At 39.0% G+C, this 18,089-nt stretch overlaps 1 protein-coding gene across 1 annotated transcript; it reads left to right on the forward strand.

Moving 5' to 3' along the window:
• The first annotated feature begins 483 nt into the window (after nt 1-483).
• Nucleotides 484-2,283, forward strand: LOC121303206 (homeobox protein Nkx-3.1-like). Its single transcript, XM_041233761.1, has 2 exons — nt 484-860; nt 1,308-2,283. The coding sequence occupies exons 1-2, from the start codon at nt 560-562 to the stop codon at nt 1,706-1,708; spliced, it is 702 nt and encodes a 233-aa protein (XP_041089695.1). The 5' UTR covers nt 484-559; the 3' UTR covers nt 1,709-2,283.
• Nucleotides 2,284-18,089: the final 15,806 nt, after the last annotated feature.

An 18,089-nucleotide genomic window follows, 5' to 3' on the forward strand; every position in this document is an offset into this window, starting at 1 on the left:
CTTTCAATTGTTACACGTCATCACATTATCAGTTATAACATTATAAAATAGCACATTACAGGTCATCATAATACAGACTATATAGATAGATACAGAAAAGGTGCGCCTTTACGCACAGACATTGCAACTGTACTAAAAAAAAAAGAAAAATCACATTATAAGTAAGTTGCTATATATATATGCAACTAAACAGAATGACTATAGTTTAATCTTTTCTTTATCGTTTAATTAATTCAATACCATCACTACTATAAATAGGTGAAATAAACCATTACAGTATATAAACAATGTAAATGCTTGTTTACTCTGTAACTGTAATCTTCTTTGGCCGGGACGTTTAACTACATGTGGCGCTGAATAGGGCCACAGACAGCCAATCACGAAGCGGTGTAGCTCCGCGTCCAATAGGGACGAAGAAGCTGGTCCGGACTCAATGTATAAAGCAAGGTGAAGCTTTGATTAAAAGTAAACGTTTAAAGACACTCGTAGTTTTAGGGGAAGTAAATAGAGGCGTACTTTTGTCTGGAAGACAAAATCGAGGAAACGTGTGTCAGGAAAGATGTCAGCTTGTGTCAGACCTTTGACGTCTTTTCTCATCCAAGACATTTTGGCAAACAGGGAAGGCGTTAGGTTTCTCCCCAAAACCGGCAGCAACCGGGGGGAAGAATTGAAAACTATTCGAGAAGAGCGCTCTGCCGCTCCAGACGCAAAGTTACCTTTTGGTTCGTTTGAGCGGAGTGGAGAAAACGAGAAGAAAGAAGTGTCAGAAATTGTCCAGGATTTTAGCAAGGTTATAAAAACCGACTCGGAAGAAATGACCGTAACAGCAGCAGGCGCGTCGCCGCCTCTCGAAGGGAAAGGTACAGATACGCTTAACTGTTCTGAATGAAACTGTGTTTTAGGCTTGGGTCGTGTTCACGACTAAATATAGAAACGCATCTGAAAATAAACAAATAAATAAAACGCATGATTTGGGGTCTTTTATATGTTAAACACGAAAGTCTGCAGTTTAGTATACTTTATCCGATCCCGTATTCTGAATTGGAGGTTATTTTGTTCATTTGGATACTAATGCCTGTTGAAATAATAAACTGTGCGTTACATACCTTTCTAATTTTAGATATTTACGCTAGCTTACCTTGCAGTAAGCAAGAAATGTTTCATAATAATCAATACATTTTTTTTTATAGATTAGCTTAATTAATTTAGTTTTCTATTTTAAACGTATTTAACTATAATAATGTTTAGTGTGCATTTACATGTTGTTATTATACTTTCTGATGCATGGCGTTGGTTTCTTCTCGCAGAATGGAACAGCTCGTCCTTTCCCAGTACACCAGACCACATGAGACAAGGCGTGTCCGCCAAACAGAAGCGCTCCAGGGCCGCCTTCACTCACCTGCAGGTGCTGGAGCTCGAGAACAAGTTCAGCCACCAGAAGTACCTGTCGGCCCCGGAACGAGCCCACTTAGCACACAGCCTCAAACTAACCGAGACCCAGGTCAAGATCTGGTTCCAGAACAGAAGGTACAAAACCAAGCGGAAGCTGCTGACCGCTGAGTACGGTATGGACCCCCTCCAAAAGCAATCGCCGTTCCTGCCCACAGAAGATCTGATCAGAGCGTCCCTGCTAAAATCCATGTACAAAGCCTACCATTATCACCCATACCTCTACAGAATGAGCGCCTGGAGCCCTGCCGCGTGGTGAAATTGAAAAGTTGAACTTGTATTTCATTAACGAATACAAGTAGAAATTAGTTGAAACAGACGTTGTGTTGCTCTTTAAATGTTTTGTCAATTATATTGTCGGTTTACCAGATCTAAATGCATGCATTCCTCTATAGAATAAGGTCGTTTTTTTTTTTTTTTTTTTTTTTTTTTTCAAAAGACTGTATTTAATGTATCTGATGCGAGCTGGCAACCCATTGTTTGCACTTACATTAAGGTTTGGATAAGAAGTTCTTATTCTTTTTCGCATTTTAAAGAAGCAGTCGTTTTAACAACATTTCTAATAGGAAATGCTATTTCTGTTCTGCTCAACAGTACACGTAACTGCTAAACAATGAGTAAATGTATTTATTTAAGTAATAATTGACCAAAGGCTGTTATACAGATTTGGAGGAAGACAAATATTTGACATGGACTTTTCTATATTAGAAATATTTATCAAGCTGGAGGTTTGTTTTAAAAACCAATATTTAATGTTTATTTTTAATTTTTAAGCTTTTCAACTTGCAAGCTGCATTATCTGCTGGGGATTAGCTGTGCACACACGATGTGTGTTTTTACACTACATCGGCCGCTATTGAGTACTACCGTACTGTTGGATCAAAGTATTATTTGTTTATTCTGCTTGTAACACGTTTGTTCATGGCTAAACCCGGGGTATTTTCGTGTACGAAATATACCGAAAGTCGTCTGTCACATGTAGCGTCTACCCCTTCTAAGTTTTAAAATTAGGAATGGTACGTGTTTTGTACAAGCTCTTTGTAATATTGGGTTTTTTTTTTTAAGTGTGTGTCTACTGTCATTTTGATATATTTTTAAAATAAATAAACCTTTTAATATAGAATTGATTTGTGTAAACCCAAAGGCATTTTTTCCCTGGTGAATATGCTCTTCCTCGTGATTCATTTTCTTGTGTGTGCAGGGTGACGTTTGCACAGGTGACAATCAAAGAAACAAAGTCGACGAATACCGCAACACAACAGCAGCCACTCCTTGACGATGCTGCTCCATCAGAATGAAAGAAAAACACGCGGGTTTCTAGACTTCCCCGTTAATGCCCTTTCAATGACGCTGATAAAATTGCCATGCTTCTCATTAACTGAACTAATAAATGATTAACCAAGGGTCTCCAATCCTGGTCCTGGGGGGCGGTGTCCCTCCTGGTTTTTGTTCCAACTGTGCCCTAAATTAATTTGACCAATTATTACCAATTCTTGTTCCAATGAATTAATTTAGGACACAGTTGGAACAAAAACCAGGAGTGACACCGGCCATCCAGGACCAGGATTGGATACCTCTGGATTAAACGTTCTCGCTTTTGGAACTCCTAGGTTGTTTACTGGTGTAAGGTCTTGTAATATGTGCCAACACCTCTAGGTGGCAGCAGTGGAACCATTAAGATCAGGGGTCTCCAACCCTGGTCCTGAAGAGCCCCTATCCAGCAGGATTTATAGGTGTCTTTACATCATCAGTGGCTAAATATCTATAACACCTTGACTAATTAAGCCAATAATTGGTTCAATTGAGTAACTGAGAGATTAGTTAAAACGAAAACCAGCAGCCACAGTAGCTCTCCAGATCAAGGGTTGGAGACTGATCTAGGTAGCACTCTACTGTAATTAAACAATCATCTATAAGGAAGCTAGCTCAATACGAAAGATAGCATGCCAAAGCAGAAAATAGTCCTTCGAGGGAGGGAGAAAAAAGTTTAAAATAAATAAATAATTTGTACAAATAAGCAGCTAAATAATGGGGGTTCTCAAACATAAAAAGCAAAGAGAACGGTAAGCGAGTGAACGTGAACACAGTGGTACTCAACTCTGGCCCTTGAAATCCATTCCAGTCCATGGTCTTTATTGCAAGCAGCTCCTAAATTAGTTAATTTCCACTCAACAGCTTCAATGAACTACATTACAACCTGCTCGGTGTAAAAACCTGAACTGGACTAGATCTCAAGGCCCTGCGTTGAGTGCCACTGCGTTAGCATACACAGTTCTGCATGCGCAACATGGACACATTCTTCATGGCCGAAGCAGCAGCTGGCCAAGCGGCCACTTTCCATGCACCGGCATGATGTCTTCTAGCAACGCTTCTCTCCAGAAGTTCAGTAACAGCTGCCCAGCGCTACCTCGGGTCCGGTGTGGGGCTGTCTCAGTCTCCACCCAGCCCCGCAGAGTGGGCTTGTGTAGATTGGTTCTTAGTAATAACTGGAGCAGGCCTGCAGGGTATACAGTACACACGTCTCTATGCGTTTTAAACATGAATATAATTAGGACAGTGCTTTGGCAGTTCTATAGAACATCATATTTGTATGTCCTACCATTGCACTGATTCGTTGTATGACATTACATTCAGATTATTATTTTCTTCTTAGCAGACGCCCTTCCCCAGGGCGACTTACACTTGTATACAAAATAAAATACAGCAATAAAATAGGATTTAAATTATCATGCCAGTGGTGAGGCTATAGGTGTTAGTTGTGTAAAGCATTCCTTCAACTGTGTATTGAGTTCCGGCGAGCCAATGCCCAGTGCTAAGATTTCAGCTTTTAATTTGTAAGCATTTTTAAGACTGAGAGGTTATGATTTAATCATAACTGTGTCTGATATTTTACAAAATGTTTTCCATATGATTCAGCTACGATCTGACTTTGATCAGATGTGTTTTGTAGAAACCAGTATAGCCTACAGCAAAACAACAATAATATTAGTTTCAAAACTTTAACACATTTGCAACATAAAACCAACTGTATTGGTATCGGCTTAGTGTTTACAGACAGGTACACATTGGCAAGGACCGTTCAAAATATTTTATATTTTTTTAAAATAATATTTGTATTCATATTTAAGCGAGCGTAAATACTCATTAATCAAAGTGCCACTTGCAATGCAAAGTTTGTTTAGCGTGCCAGATTGTCAGTTTGACAAATTTCGTTTTGAGTAACAACATACCTTATTAGACCCCGCTGTCGTGGCCATGTGCCTAAAAAAGCAACTCGGCCGAAAGAGAATTGTTTCAGAAATGTTTCCACAATACATGGAGGCATAAACATCGTCTCATCGATGGCACTGCTATAAATAAAATGAGCGTTTCTTTTAATCAGACTGTATATCCTCAAAACATGTTATAATCCTTTGTTTAAACTTAACATTGGCAAACTTTTCACTACAGGTGTCCACACACACACACACACACACACACACACACACACACACACACACACACACACACACACACACACACACACACACCAGTGCCAGTTGTAACACGTGACCCCGTACATAATTAGCTGAACTATATTTGGGCACATGAATCTTGCACTGAAGGAAACAAAAGGTTCATATATCACAATTGTGTTGTTGTTTATTTAATTATTCTTCAAAGAATGTGACATCTGACCCCACCCCCGTTACAAGTGACCCTGGCTGTGGGCTCAATTATAACATCGGACAACTTACATTTCAAGTATATCAGCTCTTAAAACAGGATAACTTAAGGGATTGGTAGAGGACAGATTTAAGTTGTTTGTATCAAAGTCTGGTCAAACTAGTTCTGTGCGTAATGGAGAGAAAGATTACAACGGTCCCCGGTCTCCCCTATAACAGAATGCAAGCAAAAGCAAGGTGTGTTACACGTTATTAAATGTAACAATAAGGAATGAATTTGCAGCCGCTCTAATGAAGTGTTAGTGTATAGCGCAGTATCTAATAGAGGTTGGAGGTCAGAAAGTGCTGGGAACCCTGTTAGTTTTTTCTGTCATGTGTGGAATGTATTAACCGCTGTCCAGCAGCAGTAACCTTTCCAGAACATCCTAAAGGGTTTCTAATTCGAACTCCCCTACACGCTGTAAACAGAAGTGCTGGCCTCCCTTTCCTGCTGCCCAGAGCACACCGCCAATGCGCTCTGACATTTATCAGAGTGCATCGAAGTAACCCACTCTGTGTTCGTGGCCCCTTATTAATGTATTAATCGACCTGCTCTGTTTCAAGTGCTTTAGACAGGAAAGGAGTGTCGGCAGCGGCCCCTTTGAATTGATTGGAAAGTCATTGAGTCTTTATATTACGCCAGCATGCAACTCGTTTTTGGGACTGTTTAAAGGTACACCCTCCTTAAAATCACGTTAAAGGTTGCAGTATGGTTTCTCTGTGTTACTTATTTCTTCCTTTGCTTTGTGTAATGCAACATTGGTTTTTGTTACAGCTTTCCAGCTGATCACAAGCTACGTCTCCGTCTGTCTTCTAATATATATTAAATGGTTTTGTAGAGACCTCTATGAATCTGACTTTTTAACAATTTTAAACAGTTTTTTAATGATGGCCAAATACATAATTAATAACACTCAGACTTATTAGCTTATGTTTATTATACATTGCAAAATTGTGTCAACTTTAAATAGCGTTATATGACTCATCCTGGCCCGCTGGAGACCTCACTAAGGTGCTCCAATGATTTGCATAATATGAACACTCGACAGTGCCAGATGGATCGATATCTGTTTTGGTGTTACTGTTTGCTTTGATATTGCCGTTTCTGCTTGGTTTATCGTGCACTGTTTGTACAGCCTGCTTACTGTACATCTGACACGCTCTGCCTGTAATAAATAAAGGACCGCTACTAGTGTGATTACAACAGCAGCGAGCAGTTCAGTTAGGCGCGCTGTTCTATTCACCGTTTGCTCCCCCGGTGACAGTCAGTGCTCACAGAACTGTTAAAGTCAACAGGTGACGCCCAACGAACGGTTGTTAAACTCACAGATGAGCCAGACTCACCGGGCTTGAAAGAGGTGAGATTCACTAAAAACCTGCCCCATTCGGCAAACTGCTGACCCGTTATGTTCTAGAATGCCGCTGCTAGGATCCTTAAAGCATGTATTAAAAAAACACACATCACCCCTTCATCACACAGGTCCGGAGTACCTCCTCAACCTGCTGACCCGCTATGTCCCTACCCCCAAGCTGAGGTCCTCCGACTCTGGCCTGCTTGTTATTCCCAATCAGAAGTGCACCACACTTGGAGAACCCCCGTTTAGCTTCTATGCTCCGACTCCTTAGAACTCTCTTCCAGCTTTGGAGTGTGAAGCTGCCACCGTCGCTCGCTTTAAATACTGTATTGTATTATGCTTTCTTTTTAATGTATATCATGTATTATGCATTTCTCTGTATTTGAAGTATTATGGATTTTCTTGTTCTTATTGCATCTTGTAAAGCGATTTGTGATGGTGCTCCACTATGAAAGGCGCTATATAAAATAATCGTGAATAACCAATAGTTATCGTTTTTGATGTTACTTTCAAGATGAAGGTTGATTCTTCAGACAATCAGCTAACCACACCCCCTATTAGTCCGGTTAAACTGGTCATAAATGATCTGTCTAATTCAAAGGAAATTGCACCCTTTTAGAAACACATAGCTTGACAAATAAATATACTGCAGGTGGCTGTGAATTGTCTTAAAGGAGGACTGTCAGTTTTTTTTTTTTTTTTTTACCTCCCTAGGACAAGAAATTGACAGTAGCCTCTGCTAATGCATATTAGACACACTTCATGGCTGAATTGACATTGTTTACCATAACATTGACTCTCTGGTCCTGTACTAATTAACATGCTCTTGAGACTGTCCAGTCCCTTCTGTACACACAGTTACAAAACCCAACAGTGAAATGCCTTCAGTTTGATTCCTGGGTATTGTCATGGCATGACTCGTGTTAAGCCTGTAAATCTGTATGCGAAGGTTTTAAGGTCATGAAAGGGTCAAGACATTCCACATCAAAGTTCCCAGCCAGTAATTCACTGTACAGTATCTGTTGTTTTAGCCAATTCATTGTGCAGTTACAGACGATTTTCTTTAATGGAATCGTTATTCAAATGTCATTATTGAGGTGAATTTTTGAGAAGTTTGAGTGAACCTGTCGTGATTAAAACATAACTATAAAAGAAAGTTTGTTATATTTAAATATTAGACCACGACCACCACGTGTTTGCTTAAGATAAAAAACAAAACATATTTTCAATATATATATATATATATATATATATATATATATATATATATATATATATATATATATATATATATATATATGGTGGTGTATGAGTCATACATTTAAAATGTCTAGCTTTATATTACACATGGTGAACAGATATCTGATCTATATGAAACATGTATAAACATATATGTTATGTAACTTTAAAATTCCGCGACCGTATGCAAACAATAAATTCAGCATGTATTTTGTTTCCATTGGTAGACCTGCAAATATAAGTTACAAGGTATAAAAAAGGAAACAAGCGATGTAGCTGATGTCATGCACGCACTCATTATAATCTATAACAATGACATTCTTTCAACAAAACGGCTGCCACTCCAGTGTGAGCAGCCTGCTCTGGAGCAGCGTTTATTTTTTAGTAAGCTCGTTACACGAGCACAGTGGCTACAGTGTGCCTGGTCCATATAGCTGCCATACCAGCTCTGTGTATAACGCTAAGAGACGAGTCTGATCATAACAAACATGATGCCTACACAGACTGAACATGTAGATTTCTACTAGGAAAATAACAGATAAAAAAGTAAATTTATAAAACACACACACACACACACACACACACACACACACACACATTATTATTATTATTATTATTATTATTATTATTATTATTATTATTATTATTATTATTATTATTATTATTAGCAGCAGCAGCAGCAGCTTTATAACATTGACAAATAACTATTATGTTTTCCAGCTGAATTTGTTACCTGCAAAAGAAAATTATAATCAATGTATTTTATTTATTTATTTATTTGTTTAATGTTATTTTCAGAATTACATTTGTCGCACACATTGAGATTGAAAGGGCTGCGGAAATATCATGGATAACTTACTTCCAAGTTTTTGTTGAATGAAAAAAAAAACTTTTTTTTTTTTGCATTGATCTTTTTGTTCTATTTCAGATTCTCTTTTCTTTTTCTAAAAATTGGACAGCCTCTCCTTGTAGGTCGCCATCCTCACAGGGATCCAATTTTCACTTGGCTTACGCGCTGTTTAGGCGCTGGAAGGAAGCTTTACGCACCAACTGAAGCCCTTGTTCCAGCGAGTAAACAGCACGTAACCCCAGTGAGAATACGGCCGAATATTTTGGCCGAATGACTGAGAACGCCAGCTGTCTCTGTAGTTTATTCGTGGGTGTGCGAATAAACAATTTGTCGACCTAAGTAGCTAAGTCTGGTACTCTGAAGAAGTTCCCCCTACATTTGATGTATAACATTAATTATATTATTATTTATGTCTCTATCTGGCAGACTCCTTACGTGATAACATCTTGGTTTCGTTTTTACACCAAACTTCTTTCAGTTCCAATAGATTTTCTTTTATATTTGGGCTACTGTATAATAATGTCTTAGAATGCATTTTATTTAATTAAAATATTTATTTTTTGTTTATCAAGACTTTAGCACACACAGGGAGAGCTTGAGAAAGTGCAAGTGAGGGTCAGCAGGTGAAGGAAGCAATAGGCTTTGTGGATTGTTTTGTGGTGTGGTTTTGGCCCAAACAGGGACCGTGTTTTTATAATTAATAAATTGATTGTTAATTGTACCTGGTAACGCTCACAATCTGCTCATCAAAAGGGCACGGGTCATTACAATATGCTCATATTCTGTACCTATTATAAGATTTCTGTGCATATTGAACTGAAAAGAGCTAGCCATCTTTATCTGGATATTAAATGATAAGTTTAACATTCTTCTAAAGTGACTTGTATTCAGTCTAGAGTATATTGGGTTTTGTGCACATTGTTTAAAACTAGATTCAGTTTTCTCTACTCATTTGAAAGATCAGGGTGATTTACAATGTAGAAAACAGGTTTTTAATTATGCTCCAAGTCATATCTCTCAACATCTGCAGGAGTGCATGCCCGCTGTGGTATCAACAACCAAGGAGACAGATAAACATTTCAGTCAGGTTTCAAAATGCTACTGATTAGATTACTGAGGTCTGCACTGTGAACTCGTACATTTTCTAAACAAAGAGTACCCACAAATATATAGACAGACAGGGAACACGAATGTATATGCATACTAAAATGGATTTTAAATATGTTGCAAATGATTTCTGTTTCCAGAGCCCTGGGGCCAGAGTGGAGCTTGTCAGTTTTCTGTGCACAAAAAAAAAAGTCTGAAAAGAATGAATGAATTTACCACAAAAGCTCTTAGGGATCTTAAAGTTTTTATTCTTAGTTTTTGTAACATCTACAAAATAGTAATACTAAGTGTTTGCACAATGAACTCCTGTCCAATATTATGTGAATCCTTAGCAGGTCTGTTGGATCAGTGGTTTTGGTTCTTGGTCAACGGTACTTTGAGAAAGGCTATTTTGACCTATTTGCGATAAACAGGTTTACTTCAAATGCAACAGGAACCAAGTTCGTACCTCGCTGATTAATTCTACATGTTTGTATTCAAATCCGATTTATTGGTTCTACTGCTGTCGTGAAGAAGCCAAAAAGAGAGGTTCAGTATTCTATGACCTTGACATGGAGGTCAAAGGTTTCCCACTCTCCTTGTATATACTTTAATCTACCTGTATGACAATCCAAAACCTACTTAGTTTGCCAGTTATGGAGTGTAAAATTAAAGCATGATTTTAGTATAAAAAAAACTACTATGACAGTCAAGAACACACTTTACTGATTAGAGGTTGTACAGCCGGAGCCAGATAAAAGCAGCTAGAGCAGCAGTGTAGAGGGGTTCTGGAGCTGGAGCCAGCCTGGAGTTTGCAAAGCCAGAGCACGGCCAGCCCTATCTCAATGTATACCTGATGCCGTTTTGATGGCTTCACCTTTAGGTATCCATGTTTGTTTATCCTTCTAGCTTCTAATTATGATTCACTTTCTTTTGTTGTACTTGCCATGCAACACAACACCCTAGGCTTAGAGTGACTGTATCTCTGAACCGAGTCCTGCACGCTAGTTATTTAAGTGTAGTGAACCATCGGCTGTGCTGTTTGAAGTGCTGTGCACTAAGTGAATGGTTCACCTAAGAGGAACACTGGCTCATTAATAAACGTGTATAACCATCAAAGCAAGTTCCAGCTTCTTCTTTTTCAAACTGTATAAATAGCATGAAAGGTGTTAAGTTCAGAGGTTTGAGTTGTGTGCATTTTTTTTTTTCATCTGCCATGACATGTCAAATGTTCTTTCAACTGCAAGATTCATGTCATTTAATAGTTTTGCTAAATATAATTCTATTACTGATACTGAAGATATGTTTCCAAGATCGCTCTCTGTCGAGGTTTCAGTCGAGTGGTGTCAGATCATGTTGTAGGCTGCAAAGCATGTCACTCAAAGCAGTTGGTTGGTTAATGATGGTGTCACATGAAATATGGTTCCCCCTGCTGGACTGAAATCTAGTGCCACTGTGAAAATAGGTCCTCACCTTATGGTCCCCCAAGAAATATGTTTGAAGTGTGTGTCTACACCACCTTTAAATCACAGGTTTGAATTGTTGCAGGTTTGTACTATTAGGGTTCCTATATATTGACTGGGGTTGACCTGTATGTAGGGGTACAGGAAGTGAGAAGGAGAGCGAACATCTGAGTGACTGGGTGAGTGACTAGTTAACTCCAGTCTTTCATGTTCCATTGACTCCCACATTTTACTCAAAACCATACACGTCAAATCATATTGCAGCAGCAGTGACGAAACAAAATGCTTCTCCAATATTACTGGACATGAAATAAAATCTCATCTCATACGCCTTACAAGAAATGACCACTAGGGGGGTGTGCAGATGTAATTCCTGATTTCCTGCCCCTTTTAAAATGGTGACAAAAAATGGAAACTCTCAATACAAAACTACAGAGGGGACAGCTAAACACCACCAGTGGTCAAACTACCTCACTTCCGAAATTCAGTTCTTTGTTTTGCTATCTGACTTACACATCGAAAAAAAAAAGTGAAATACTGAAAATAGTGAATTAGGAAAGAGCCCTTACTATAAAAACCTGGCCTAACCGTGAATTAACCAAAATCATGAACTAAAAAGAGATAACCGTATTAGTATTTCAGAAGCGTTCGGTGAAAAAGGAACTTTTTTTTCTGGAAGCGCTGTTTCCTCCTCTGTATCACAGATAATCCACCAACACAGAAGCAGCACAGATCTGAAGACAGATACTCATCTTGCAGTCGTCAACAGCAACCTCCCACAACCTGCCTCTTTGAGACTGATAGCAGCAATCAGATAGCACTAAGTAAAGGAAGGGCATTTGATCATTTCATGTTTCAAATTCTTAGTATTATTTCTGGCAACCAGCTACCAGTATGTTTTTTTTTTAGATATCTGTGTAGGTACATTGAAAGCCAATTAAGAAGAATATAGGAGTCCTTGTTAATATGTTCAACCACACACCCCACAGAACAGAACAACACAAAGTCTATCTGTCTCGACGAACTTGCCTTTCATACAGAAAGGTGCACTAACAAGATACGGATATAGATTTGAATCACCCAGACTGGAATGGCTTTGTTTACATGGTGTATATAGCAGTGCCCAAAAGTACTGGCATCCTCCTACCTTTTCAATAGAAAATGCTCGGTTTAACTGACCACTCATCCATCTGTCTGTATGTCTGTTACGGGTGTGGTTTGTCACTGAACAATACTGAGGCAGACACAGAGCATTGGATGTTGATGTGCTGCATATGGGCGCAGATTTAATTAATTAAGGTGCTGCCACTAGGTGAACAGCAATGGTAGTCCTAGTGTCAGATTCAATAAAGAAAACAAAACCAAAATTAAAGTTTGCCACACAAGGCAAGTGCTAGTCCCACTAAAAGAACCGTCATGCTCCAGGAACCTACTTCTCTACGCAAACCAACACTCTTTGGGATCAACATCCCCTAAACTCATCTACTTCTGGGCTCCTGGAGTCTAGGTATTCTCACAGCGACTCCTGCCTCTTCAAACGGCAAACGGCTGGGCAGTGCCTTCATGAGCACCGTCTTGCAGTGGAAGGGTTCTGTGTGGTAGTTCCTGGAGAGCAGACGCTCTCCTCCTTGATGTCCACAAACACAAGTTTTCGCTCAGCGCCCGTCTGTAGGGCTATGGCCGAGGAGTCTCCTCAAGATGGGGCGCAGACGCTTTTTGGGCTCCGCGCAACCTTCCCGGGCACGCTCCCCAGCTAATCAGAACCTCCCAACGAACTCAGCACCGGGCGAGCCCACCTGCTCAATTAGTTCCTTTGCAACGCGTCTCCTGTGGCGCGTCCCAGCTGCCTCCACAAAGGCACACATGCACTCCAGAACCAGCAACAGGGTCTGCAACAATGTCACACTTACATTTTCGCATATGAAACTTGGTCATTCTTATTTTACACTATTATGTTGATTTATGTCAGGGTCTTCAACATTTTCCTCGTATGTTGCGGACGTCCTGAAAAAAAAGTATTTTCATATACAGTACACAGAGAATATCAATGTGAATAAGAGCATCAATTAAAGCGATTGTAACTAACAAAATAATTTCTTTGACCCAGAAGACACTGCTCGTGTGAAATGAAGTGTAGCGGAGCACCTGGGAAACAAAGAGTAGAGACTGAGAATGTTCTTTATCCTATAGTAGCACCAGATAGCGTGTAAAATAAAAATACACGCTTGCTATTTTTAAGACCAATGCAGTGCATAAAGTCACGTCAGTCCCAAGTAAGTGAATGGATGTGATTATCTGGAGCGTCACCAAAAGGCTTTTCATGGCGGTAGAGAGGAAGGAACAGCACTGAGCTCAGGAAAGCAACAAGGAAGGAAAGAAAGAAAAATTAAGCTGCAACAGTTTTAATAAATAAAAAAATGGGGTGTAATTTTACTAAATTAGTCTTAAAAGCTCTCAAGAGAGATGATCCTTCTGGTAAATGCTGAAGGAATTAGAGGCGGTGTTCACTGAGCAAGTCAGGAATCCAGAACACAAACCTGACTGCCAGCAATGACACCCTATCGAGAGTGTACCACCATTCATAGCTCTGAAAATGCTCTTAAAGCAGCGGTCTCCAACCCTGGTGCTGGAGGGTCGCAGTACCTCCTGGTTTTTGTTTAACTACACTAAATTAATTAATTGGACCAGTTAGTCTATTAACAGCACTTAAGTGGTCCAATTAAGTAATTTAGGGAACAATAACCAGGAGGGACACCGGCCCTCCAGGACTAGTCGCAGTACCTCCTGGTTTTTGTTTAACTACACTAAATTAATTAATTGGACCCAGGAGAGACGGAATGCGTAAAGTGTATATATATATATATATATATATATATATATATATATATATATATATATATATATATATATATATATATATAACAGTATAAGAATGTAAGCCACAAGCCTAAGTAATTTACTTAATAAGTCACCCTTTTTGGAAACTGACCAAAATATATCCCTTGACTGATGAAATGTCAGTCCTACCATTGACACTATTATGTCAATACCATGCTGCACAGGGCAATAACAATAGAAATGAAAAGAATTGAAAGCGAATGAACCCATCTTACCTAGCACTCAGTGTTATTTGAGATTTCAACTTCGTGTAGGTCAGCTCTGATGGGAGCTGCTCACCACTGATACAATCACAACTGATGGGAGACACGGCGACTGGAGGGATGTTGTAACAGTGTGTCTACAATTGTGCTTTGTACTGCAGTGCCACTACCTTTCCATTGAAGATCATGTGTACACAAAAGTAAAGGCACAATATAATACTGTTTCATGAATTATCTGTATCTCCGATCAATCTCTAAAGCCTCATTGAGTTTTTCTAGACAGTGTGGTCGTGAAGTCTTACCACTAGCTCTTCATAGCTGGCATTGCTGCAAAAGAAAAACAAACAGATATACAAGAAGAGATGCATTGTTAGCGTTCAAATATGCCATGACTGGCTGGCAAAACGCTTACTGCCCTGCTGATAAAGCCCTAGGAGTCCTCGGAGAACAGATTCATAAACTCCCAGGTCAAACAGTGAAAGACAATAACGTTGCAGTACCAGCACAACCATCCTATCAGTTGATATAGTTTCACATCCAACTGATGCTTTATTTAGATACAGCCAACCCCCTATCATGCATTGTCCTTGTTGCCCAACGTTATGACAGAGCGAAGTAGACAGGCTCTGTATTGTGTGATCTGTGCAGCGCACATCATTTACTTTCAAAGCCCTTTGATGCTGCTCTTATCTTGAAAGACAAAGTAGCAACTGGTAGGAAAGTTTACGAGAGATAAGGTGATTACAAAAGGTTAAGGTAAAACAGGGGCGTTGATGTAGAGAAATATTAAAACCTGGAATCTAGGAACCAAATTATTCAGGAGGTTACCTTTAAAGCTTCCATGTCCATGTTTCATGCTAGTGTTTTAAAGTTTGAATTACAATGTGCAGTGTTTCTCAACTCTATAAAGAAAGTTACAGCTCTCAAATTAAAATGTGAAAATTGTATTTCTTTCTATTTAGTGCCTATATTATTGTCAAATGTTGTTTTTTTTATTTTGGTGGGGGTGGTTAGAGTTAGGATAACCAAACTACATAGTATGCATTTTTATAATTTGTTGGGCTCACAGTATGTTTTGAAATCATTAAATGGTGGCTTAATGGTTTTGAATGGCAACAGATGTTTTCTTTTTTTTAATATTATTTAGCAAAGCACAGGGGAATATTTGGTTCTTTTTCTTTTATTTATTTATTTCCTGCCAAGTAAAGCCAAAACCATGATGACACACATTTGGGTAATAAACAAGAAGCTGTGTGACAGATACTTGGGGTCAGTTATCACACAAAGTGAGTGCAAGGCCTGAACTGCAGTGTTTCAAGACGATACATAATGGTTCAAACCAAAATCGTGGAATTTGAAAGGTACTTTTATTTTCATGTAGTGTTTCTTAAACAATTGTTCATCAAGTACAACTACATTCAATTTCCTCTGAAAGCAGGGTACAGTACGGGTTGCAAAGGCTTACAGGACACAGTAATCACTCCAGTCTGTAATTAACTCCTGGAACAGCAATTGAGACAACAGTAAGTATCCCTTAAGCTCAGGTTTTTCTTCTTCAAAACCTTTAATTAAATGGATATTGCAATGTATAATTCAGCATGTGCGGATCTTTTTGAATCGGTGGTATCAATATTCTCTTTCTCTCATGATCAGATCTGTCTTGCCAGACCCTGACAGATCTTTTAGATTTCTTTCTTTTTAACTCGACTCTGGCTTCGTCCATTAGATCCGAAAGGACCGGAGTAGCTGTTTGACATACACCTGGTCCAGTAATCACATCGAGTGACTGTAAGGCTATTTTTCCCCTCAAGATCAATACCCAGAATGATCAGGTAGCTTCCCCTTGAGGCACATGGGAGTTTAGCTGGTATCAGGTTGAATATCTGTTGCACAGGGATTGAACCCACGCTGTGGAAGCCAGTTAAAAAATTAGAAGTGAAAATAAAGGCTGGAAATATTCACAAACTACAAGTAAAGTTAAGATTTTAAGTTGAAGTCATGGATCCTTTAAACCCAAACCTCCACGCACTGCAAACAGACTGTTGTTTTGTATTGTGGCAATAGCACACCCTACTGGAAAAAACACGCCATAAGTTTTATCCAACAGTGATGCACTTGCTTCAAAGTTAGGACTCTGGAGGTGTTAAAAATAAAGAAATAAAGAAATAAAAATAAAACACACATACACACCAGCCAAAAGCATTTCTTTACTAGTTGTCTTCACTCTAGTGTTATAACTGCAGCAGCAATATAAAACCATAAAACATCTGTATTTTAAAATTTCTTTAAAATTATTTCAGACTCCAGATGACACTATATATTTACAAGTCTTATTCCCGATCCTCGTGTGCGTTATACAACAGACAGCAGCAAAACAAATCGCATTATACAAGAAAACAAATAATAATAATAATAATAATAATAATACACACTTTATCTAAAAGGACGAAATGTTCAGTTCATATGTTAGATTTGTTACAAATTAAACATTTGCATAATTCAAACATAGTCTCCCACATTCCTTGCTCCCGGGACACAGGAGAACACAGTGAACTTGCACCTTGGTCCTCGTTCCCCAGCTCCAACACTCACGGACTGAAATGGAAAGGCATTTAACATTGGAATTCAGTACACTGGGAATACATTCATTTTAAAAGGACTGGACCCTTTTAGGACTAGACTTTTGTTGGCTGGTTTCACAAACCTGATTAGCACCTTGCTCATCAGGTTCTGTGAAACCAGCTTTTTTTTTTTTTTTTGTATGTGATCCCAGCCCCAAATGAATAAAGAGCATCGGTAGTGAGCAGTGGTAAGGCAATGGTACACTTTTGGTCATTGTCTCTATTCATGTCATTTTACACAATCATCAAGGCTCATTCTTAAAGCTCCAGGTTGCTTTTTTTAGGAACATGCAGCAAACTAGCGACTTGCTGATGAACAGACTTAACAAACCCAGCATGCCAACTAAATCTCCATACAACAACAAAACACTGAAAAAAGGTTCCTGTGCAATACAAGGGTGAAGTTCAAAGCCTGTAACAAAAATTGATAGATTGCGGGCAGACTCTCTTTTCCACACTTGGCCACACTCTGTTTTCCACACTGCGAGTCGCTCGGTGTGTGCTTTCACTTTTGTTTTCAGCCTGAAGTTGGAAGCAGCGTCCCTGCCTCTGTGTTTCAGTGTAGCATTGTTTGAGAAGGAGTTTCCTTTACAAAAGGAAGCATGTTGCCATCTAGTGTAGTATTAATCAAAGCACAATTCTGACCTTTACCCGGTCACTTTACTTTCAGTTTTGGTTTTCAACAGGGTTTCTTTTAAGAGTGATGCCCACTTTTTTTTTTTTTTTTTGTCTCTCCAACTCAAAAACAACAGATCGCAACGGATACGATTACAGGATTATTAATGAAAAGAATAGAAGCAGAATAAAAGCCATTAATGTCCCGGAAATTGATCTGTGCCCTTTTGATCGCCTGTTTTTTCCAATTAGCAAATAAGCAGTCTTTGGTGGCTTACAGCGAACGAAATACATTCTCCGGGTCTTCACTGTCCACATCATACACTTACTACAACTCAGTGGAAAGACGATATAGCGTCATCTAGCCCTCTGTGCGTACTGCAGCATACACATTTAATGCAGAATGAGTGTCTCTGAACATCATTTAAATATAGAACATAATTTAATTAAAAAAATAAAACACAGACTGTTTAATTGCAGAAGGCTTGATCTAGAAAGGAGAATGCAGAGCAGAAGCATCTTGGAGGGGATGATTATCCCCTTAGTGTGCGCTTGGTAACAGAATTCTGTTATTCGTTAACAAAGTCAAGTTAGGGTTACACGACA

This window comes from Polyodon spathula, chromosome 31, assembly GCF_017654505.1.
Source record: "Polyodon spathula isolate WHYD16114869_AA chromosome 31, ASM1765450v1, whole genome shotgun sequence".
Classification (NCBI taxonomy): domain Eukaryota; kingdom Metazoa; phylum Chordata; class Actinopteri; order Acipenseriformes; family Polyodontidae; genus Polyodon; species Polyodon spathula.

What these genes read in the sequence shown, in the direction of transcription:
- LOC121303206 (XM_041233761.1), top strand. Translation starts at nt 560, where the DNA reads ATGTCAGCTTGTGTCAGACCTTTGACGTCTTTTCTCATCCAAGACATT. An exon ending in GCCGCCTCTCGAAGGGAAAG is followed by an intron (nt 861 to 1,307) that starts GTACAGATACGC and finishes TTCTTCTCGCAG; the next exon opens with AATGGAACAGCTCGTCCTTT.